The 8,410-nt window shown below is 41.5% G+C and overlaps 2 protein-coding genes across 3 annotated transcripts in view; both read right to left on the minus strand.

Moving 5' to 3' along the window:
• LOC131269499 (aminopeptidase N) overlaps positions 1-8,410 on the minus strand; it is a 232,460-nt gene that overhangs the window by 104,992 nt on the left and 119,058 nt on the right. The gene's annotated exons all lie outside the window — the stretch shown is intronic.
• LOC131269511 (ras-related protein Rab-10) lies at positions 3,391-8,197 on the minus strand. 2 transcript variants are annotated; one of them, XM_058271909.1, is made up of 6 exons: positions 8,088-8,197; positions 7,857-8,016; positions 7,060-7,783; positions 5,641-5,840; positions 5,475-5,564; positions 3,391-4,778 (listed from the first exon to the last, which is right to left on the minus strand). In XM_058271909.1, the coding sequence occupies exons 3-6, from the start codon at positions 7,184-7,186 to the stop codon at positions 4,581-4,583; spliced, it is 615 nt and encodes a 204-aa protein (XP_058127892.1). In that variant the 5' UTR covers positions 7,187-7,783; positions 7,857-8,016; positions 8,088-8,197; the 3' UTR covers positions 3,391-4,580. The 2 variants fall into 2 exon arrangements, with proteins under 2 accessions (XP_058127892.1, XP_058127890.1); XM_058271907.1 differs by having other exon boundaries at positions 7,857-8,181.

Here is an 8,410-nt window from a genome sequence, read left to right on the forward strand (position 1 = left end):
AATATTCGCATAAATCAGCTCATAGTTATCTATCCAATACAACACAGTTCTTAATTATTTCGCTCATAAAGCTTCGATAATTGTGACAATCGAAGAAAACACGATTTGCCCAAATCGCTCTAGCCATGCGTTTCCATGGATACCGATCGAGTCGCCGAGAGCCTGGACAAGAGTCCAGGCACCGTTAAACCATTAGGCACTGAAATTTCGTGTGGTTATCAATCGAAGAGACTGTATATTATTACCAAAAATCAAATAGACTGCCCAATCCAGAGATCCCTGGAGATCCCCAATCCAGCAAAATGGAGACTAAGGCACCACCGAATACTCCAGTCCCGGAAAGGGAAAACGAGAACGAGGAAATTCATCCGGGGAATAATCAATCGAATAATGAGAGAAACGGTAAGCGTATAGTTGAAGGTTTAACTGGCGTGACAATGTGAATTCGCTAAAGTAAAATTTCATTTACCGCATATTTGCATCAATTATATTTTAAATACTACTTTTTAACAACTGCTCGTTTTAAAAGGATACCGTGGTGCACGGGAATGTGAAGCAAGAGTTGGCGGAGTAGGGGATGCTGCTCGTGGAAGTGCAGACCCAATACTCTGCCTGCTGTTACAGGCAAGCGCCGCACTTCAAAAAATTATTGATGAAGCAAGTAAGAAAAAAATCGTTTGTAGTTCGTTTTGTTTGCAATAGTAATCAATTAATCATTTCTCCTGTTCTTTTAATATATTTCCTCAACGATTTGGTTTCCTTGGATGGGATGACTATGAAGATGAAACGCAGTCTAACGAGCCGCCCGAAAATGAAGAACAGGAACCATAGGAAGCCGGAGAAGTATCTTGTGAATTAACATACTCCTATGTAGAGTAAATTATAAATAAAGAGTATCCTGCATGTTTATTTAAATTTGGCTGAATTATTAAATACATTAGATGTGTGAAGTTTTTCGCATATTTATTCTCATTTGTTACAGATATTTGTTACAGTAGCTGTTGCCTTCGGATTGCCCCTTTTTTCACTTTGATACAAATCGGCTCATATTTTCTTACTTAATACCATAAAATTAATATTTGTTGTTCACTGTCCTCCTTTTGATTTATTTTTATTACAATATTTGCGATGCCTTGGTCATGAGTTGGTGGTTTTAATTTTGGTGGTTATTTTGTCGTTGCATTGAAGTGTTATTGTGTATATCGTATGCCAGAAAAGGTATAATCTGTTCATTCGGACATGTTTTACTCATTACATGTTGCAACTTTCTAAGTAGAATGCATATCAAAGTACATGGTAAAAGATTTCGTTCTGCAGTTTTGGCCTGACACATGTACCCACATTTTGAAGGCATATCGGATAATGGTTAAATGAACAAAACGTACTAGACAACATTTATCATACACGCATAAATGAAGAGAAATAATTAAATTTGCAAAATTTGGCATCAAGTTGGCATTACTTATCTTTTAAAATGAGTATAAGAAAACAACACATTCTTTATCTTTTCACACTAATAAACAAATATTTGGTAGCAAACTATGCACATCTCTACCAGCTCTAAATGGTTTCGAGCATTTGATAAAGCCTTGCGTTTGGTTTTACAATTCAGCAGTGTTAAATGATATCGAAACATTGGTAAACTATTATAGACAAAAGAAAAAATAATCTACCATCTTTTACCAAATAGTTCCTAGTCATCCTCTCACAATTTCTCACTCCACCTAATAGTGCCCACGAAAAATAGTGATACAAGATTCTGGTTCGAAACTGCTGCGGTTTTCCCCTAAGCTTATCTCCTTGGTTTTCAAGCGAATGGCAACGGTTACAGTATAAATCATTCGAATAATATGCTAGAACAATGTATTATTTTCAGTTTTTTTTATTTATGGATGAATTAGTATCGAATCCAACCTAGATACAGTGATTTAAAACATCCAAATGATACACAGATGGATAGAGAAATCTTTCGAATTAATCGATATTTTTTCTGCACATTGATCCGTATTTTTCCCGCCGCGTGAAATGATACTGATTAACAGTAATGCCGGTCAGGTTCGTCGATCGCGATTAAACCTCCATTGCTAACGGACCGTACTGTCCAAAGTAGACCTTCCAAGTCCTGGATTGTGAATTACCTACTGCAGATTTGTTTGTTTATAATTATTATTTGTTTTATATTGCTCTATGAGCTTTCGTTCACACACACTTAACAAGTAGGATAGGTTCCGCATACGTAGCTTATATAGTGATGATCACAAAAGTAAGACTTAGTGAGACTTAGTGTCCTGTTTCTTGATCACGATGTCTGGGCACAGCATGTATACTTGTAAACAACTGGTAGGTCGAAAGCTGGATAGATACTGGTCCGGTACCCTACCAACATAAAAGTGAAACTGAAAACAATAAAGCAAGATATGCATGTATAGCATGGCCGAGCCCCAGGGTCGAAGAAGAGATTGAAAAGGCTCTCTATTCTCTAATCATCCGTGAAGAGTAAGCCATGTTTAACGCCGATGAAATTCCCAGCCCATAGTGGATACCGCAGCAAAAAATATCGTCGCTTTTTCAAACAACCGGTTAACAATTGATTCAAATTTCGCATACTTTAAGCCCCAAGAATCATGCATCGCTTTGCTTTGTTCAGGTTAGGTGGTAATTGTATCTAATATTATGATAAATTTTTCCTACTTTTGCTAACAGTGCGACAAATGGCATGCAATGCTGCTTGAAGTTTCAGCTGACGCTTGCTGGTTCAAACCCAAAATTATGCACAGAAAACGATGCACAACACGATACTACAACATTTACTTAAGCGATCGGCAGCGATGAGTGCAATGTTACACAGCACACATGCTGTAAACGGCGAGCTTCCGCAATTGTGCACCAGCTAAGTCGACCTTTTTACCACTAAGTTTGTTTGAAATACGACTGCTTCAAATCGGGTGCTCATTCCTTTCGCACTGTGTACTAGTAGCGTATGATGGGAGCTTGCTGGTAATCTAATTGTTTCAAAAATTCCAAGTTTTGCAAATGGTAGTGGCTATGTACATCACGAGATGAATGAAATGGCAGGCTTTCCTTGGAGAAGGAAGCTAAAGCTTACGCGGTATGCTTTATCATTCTATGGTAAGCAAACCAAGGCCCTACGCTTCAAATATGTGCTCGCTTTTAAACAAACAACATACTAGATGATCTGCTCGAAACTACCTGTTGTTCCTGTTTCATTTGAATGCGATCAAATCTTCAGAGTACATCGTGCTGCCACGCGAGATTTCAATACGCTTGCTCTTCATAAAACGATCTACAGAATGTGAAGATTTAACTGATCAGTCGACATTAACAGCAAACTACTCTCAGTTTCATTGCCACAGGAGAAAAAAAAAGAAATGCCCGATAAAAAATTAGTTTGTATATTTCACTAAATGAAACGTGTCACCGCTACAAACGGACGCTAGTAACCTATGATGATGTTTAATTTTATAAAGAATTTCAGTTATGCTCGCGTGTCTATTGATTATTCTAAAATCTTTTTTAAACCGTGTAGCAGCAGCAGCAGCAACGCAACACCGCCCTATATCCAATTCGGAAGGCCGATTGCTTGCATGAATGTGTTAAATTTTTAGTTTTTCATTTAGCTTCGTCAGCAGAGCAAGAGCTCCTACCGCACAACAAAAATATTCGTCCTATACATTTTCCTACGACTAAAGCAACTTAAATTAAACATTGCAAATGGGACTAAAAAGCCGTTTTGATGATCAAAGAGGGGGTGAAATTAAAGTGGCCTTAACGATAATGCTAATGAAATCTTCCTCTGTTTTGCTCAGTTTGCATACATAGCTTTCCGGCGGCGGTTATAACTGCTTGAGTGATCCATTTTCAGTCGCAAACCAGCCTGGTTCACCATCCCGGCCCTATTGGTGACCGCATCAACGAAATCTTTTTTCATCATAATTCCGTATTATGCGAAAATAATTTTTTGATAATTTGATATATTTTTTTCACGAAGTTTTTTTGTAGACGTGTTGGTGCGGGTTCGGAAGCGGTACGCAACGATGCGATAGTGTATAGTATTGATTTGTTTTCTTTTTCGTCATATTTGAGCGTGCATACCTCTTCGTCAAGTAACTAAACATTCCTAGGAGGCTAGAATTAAAAACACATGCAAAGATGCATGAATGTAATGTCTACTGCCCTTTTAACAACTACTAATTTCATTCTCGGGGCACAGGGGTTTCTCCCCGCGTCTGTTCGAGCGTATCGTGTTCCTTTCCCTTACTTTTTAATCGCAATTGAAAATGCAACAACCTAACAAAATCAACACAAACGGCACTGACAAGCGACATGTAGCTTTGGGGGCAATAGAGGGTACACCAACGTATACAAACATTTAAAAAAACAGGGCCGTCTGTACTGGCATCGCGTGTTTCCACTCTACATAAGCGTGTATCTGTCGGCTCGTAGCCGTAAGGGGCATGTTCGCTTCATGACGGACGTAGCTCGGAGGACACTGGGAGCCGGCCACACAGAGCGAGTTGAGCGTTCGGCGGTAGGCAGGTTCGAGTTGACGCCGGCACACACTACGTGCAGCAGGCTTTGTAGGCGGGAAGTCTTTCGCCGGATCCTCGATTCACGACCACCCGGTCTGGGTTGTCGGTCGTCTCTTTGCCGGCGGTCTTATCCAGAATGGCTTCGGCCAGCTCGCGAAAAGCCTGCTCGATGTTAGTGTTTGCCTTGGCAGAGGTTTCCATAAAACGGATATCGTGTTCTCGAGCGATCTAAAATGAAACAGCAATACGATGTTAAAAACGGAACTCAATGAGACAACTAATAATACCGGGAGTATGGCACGTTCATCACACCCCCAGCGTAATAATCGCATTCTGACAACATTGCATATTGTTAGCAGGACTATGAAAAGAAGAAACCCAATGAATAGTTTGCACGTAGACAAACTTAATCAAACCATTATCATTTTGTCAGCATCAACAACGTCGTACTCTAGTGACGCTATATTATGGTTTAAAAAATCTTCTTTTATGATTCATATGCCTCCTTCCAAATGATGGCGATGTGGCACACCACGTATCGCACCACGACACAAATGGAATAACCCATTGGAATCGTAGACTCTAATTAGCTGTGAATTGCTCTCGGTTTGACTTTTTTTTCTACACGTCCGATAATGCAAGTGAGGGCATAGCTAAATAAAAAATAAAAATATTATAAAATAACGCATATGCATGACTTTTGCAGTGCCCAGTGCACTGACGGTTCATTCCAAGAAACCTACGCATCACGTTTGACTGTTCTTCCATTATCAGACTGATAGTCCGACTGCTGTGTTCAACATCGAAGAACGAACGAGAAAAAAAGGCACTTGAGAGAAGCCTTAATCGTTCCCCCTCCCCCTTTCTCCTTCTCCCGTTCCTTCGGTTGATACCGATTCTTTGCCATACTTGTTTCAAACCTACATTTTCTCCCCGCTCCTTACGCACGGCCCTTTTGTCTGCCATGTCGCACTTGTTTCCCAGTATCATCTTTTCCACATCCTCGTTGGCATGCTGCAATGAAAAAGTTGGAAGAAACGTGTGTGTTAAAGGGGCAAAAGCGGAAAAACAATCCTGCTAGGCGTTTTACCTCGTCTATATTACGCAGCCATTTGACTATATTGTCGAAGCTTTTCTCGTTTGTTATGTCGTACACCAGCATGATACCCATGGCGCCGCGATAGTATGAGGTCGTGATCGTGTGGAACCGCTCCTGGCCGGCCGTATCCCAGATCTGTAGTTTGATCTTTTTGCCACGCAGTTCGATTGTTTTAATCTTGAAATCAATGCCTGCAACAAGAGAAAGTTAGCCAAGAAAAATGACAAGATAAGTAATCGTTCTGTGGCAGTAATTTTATGCAACGGCTAACATTGTTTTATCACAAATAAAATGAATACACCACCACGGTTCTACAGCTCGTTCGAATGTACGAAATCGTGTCCAAGACGAATTAAAAATAAGAAAACCGTTATCATGTGCTTCCGTCATGATAGCACGAACCAATCCCAAAGCCGAACAATTTTAGCTGATAGGTGCTAATCATCATTTTTCGTCGATTTTCTTGCCGTTATCTTTCTTGCCTGATAAATTCATTTTTTAGTTTTGCTATCACCTCAGTAGATTATAAGATAACGTACCATCGATAATGAAAAAAAAATCATACCTCCGATGATAAAGTTTAATTTCACTGCAGTTCGTAGCCAAGTTGTCTGCAAAACTATGCTTCAATTCATATAATTATTATTCAACACGACCAAGCAATAGATGCACCAAAAAGAAGCAATTTGCACTCGTTTCTTCTCAGCCGGTTTATCGCCTGCTCTTAACCATAGCCAGCATCAACTTCATTTGCCAACGCGATATGGTGACCATTTTTATTTGCCTTTTTCTTCTTGCGTTGTTCATTGGTTAACCGATGTGTTGTCCAGTCTCCTTTCGTAAATTAAAGGAATTTATATCGGTGTGATACAGAACAGCATCGGCGCGATGTTGAGATGGAGAATTTTAATCTGTTCGTTCGACGAAGCGATACCGTCATCGACTGAACGGTTACTAAATAAGGCTTGTGTGGTTTGTATTGATGCAACTTCCGGTAAATGATAATATACCGATTTCGAAGTTTTTTTTAAGAAGCACCTCGACCAGAGTGTCGTGAGTAGACCACCGCACACTGGACGACAAGAAAAAAAAGCAAGTCCATTATCTAATCGATCGCGCACCCCTCCTTTAGACCAATCGCTTATTCCCAGAAGGTCCACGAGCGTGTTGGTACTGCCGCCACAGAAACATTGCACAAACTGTTAGACGTTCGCTAATCATTAGCGACCACTAGGGTTTACTGCTGGGCCCCATGGGACTAAGGGCTCCTGGTAAATGGCTTGCGCTATGTGCACGGTCATGGCCAGGCGGCTTTCTAAGCTCCCCGTGCAATGATGATGTAGTCACATAACGTACAAATGCTGTCTCAATTTGCCTGGAAGGAAAACTTTTAACAACTACAATACCTACCGATGGTGGAGATGAATGTCGAGGTGAACGCATCATCGGAAAAGCGAAACAAGATGCAGGTTTTACCGACGCCAGAGTCTCCAATCAGCAGCAGCTTGAACAACAAGTCGTAGGTTTTCTTGGCCATGCCTTGACGCTAGGTCTAGGTGCGTGTGGTGGTTCGTCGAGCCGTGAGCGGACCACGGAACGTTTGATTGCAGATGGGCTGATTGAAGTTGGTTTAAAAATCGCCTTTTACCCGATTGGCTGACGGTTCGATGGATTCGATCTTAGTAGGATTTTCCCGCCGTTGGTACCCTGGGTTTTCCTGAATTCCGTGTAATATCTTGTTGCTATGACGCTGGCAGTGTAGCTTGTCGGTCGGGGTCCTTTTGTGCGTATATCTTTTAGCTTTTCACTTCCTAGGTATAGACCGGATTGTACGGTACATAAATAAATCTTCGCTCGCCTCAGAGGGGGGGGCCTCCAGTTTCAACTTCGAAGGTAAAAGAAAACAACTTTTTGTTTCGTACGGCGAGCCAAGCAGGCGATGATGGCAAATGTCGCTTTCTTTCGTCACGTATCCGTGCTCTCCAGCTGAATCTCGCACACTGCTTCTGCACTGATGGGATGGTTGTTGCCGGGTCGGGACTTATTGACCGAAAACAAAAAGGACCATGCAAAGGATCGTGCACTTTGTGGCGTGCAGCAGTTTCGAGGGATTTTCCACTTTCTGGTTCGAAGTCTGTGCGATGGAATACAATTCGCCAATGTTATTACGCACACATCTACCCACACCTACAAGCGAACCTACTCACCCTGACAGGTGGTGCGGTGTTCAGGATTTATTCTGCCCGGATTGCAACCGCTTTGCTATTTTTCTTTCGCGGAAAGGAAGATGACGTACTTCTTCGTTCTGCTGCCTGCCGTCACGAAGCTATTGTTTGTTTTACACCGTGAACTAGGGTGCGGGCCTGACTGTCAATTAAACCGAAAGAAAAATTGTGAATCACTCGCGGTACACAGGGTGTCGGCTGCTAGAGTTTCACTTTTGCTGTTCTGCCCAAATGTAACACACGGTCGCTATGCTCGGTGCTGCTTTCCCGAAGTGACTGGAATTTTTTTAGCTCTCTATTTCTTCTGCTTATGCGTTCTGACGGACTCGATGAACCACACGGGTCGACACGGGTTTGACAGCCGTAAGTTCGAAGGGAATTAAACTATACCCATCTCGCTCCTTCTAGTAGGGTAGGTCTAGGCAGCAGTACCAAACAAATCAGTTCATAGAACTATGGTTCCTTTTTTCAACTCAATTCAATGGAACCCTATGGGTCCAATCCGATCCCAACAAGGAACATTCATAATTCCACAT

Source organism: Anopheles coustani, chromosome X (genome assembly GCF_943734705.1).
Source record: "Anopheles coustani chromosome X, idAnoCousDA_361_x.2, whole genome shotgun sequence".
Taxonomy (NCBI): Eukaryota; Metazoa; Arthropoda; class Insecta; order Diptera; family Culicidae; genus Anopheles; species Anopheles coustani.

Bases quoted from the DNA above. Each gene is read 5' to 3' on its own strand.
- LOC131269511 (XM_058271909.1), bottom strand. From the start codon at position 7,186: ATGGCCAAGAAAACCTACGACTTGTTGTTCAAGCTGCTGCTGATTGGA. The intron at 5,565-5,640 runs GTAAAACGCCTA...TTTTCATTGCAG, and splicing joins GGCTGCGTAATATAGACGAG to CATGCCAACGAGGATGTGGA. The intron at 4,779-5,474 runs GTAGGTTTGAAA...GTTTCATTTTAG, and splicing joins GTAAGGAGCGGGGAGAAAAT to ATCGCTCGAGAACACGATAT.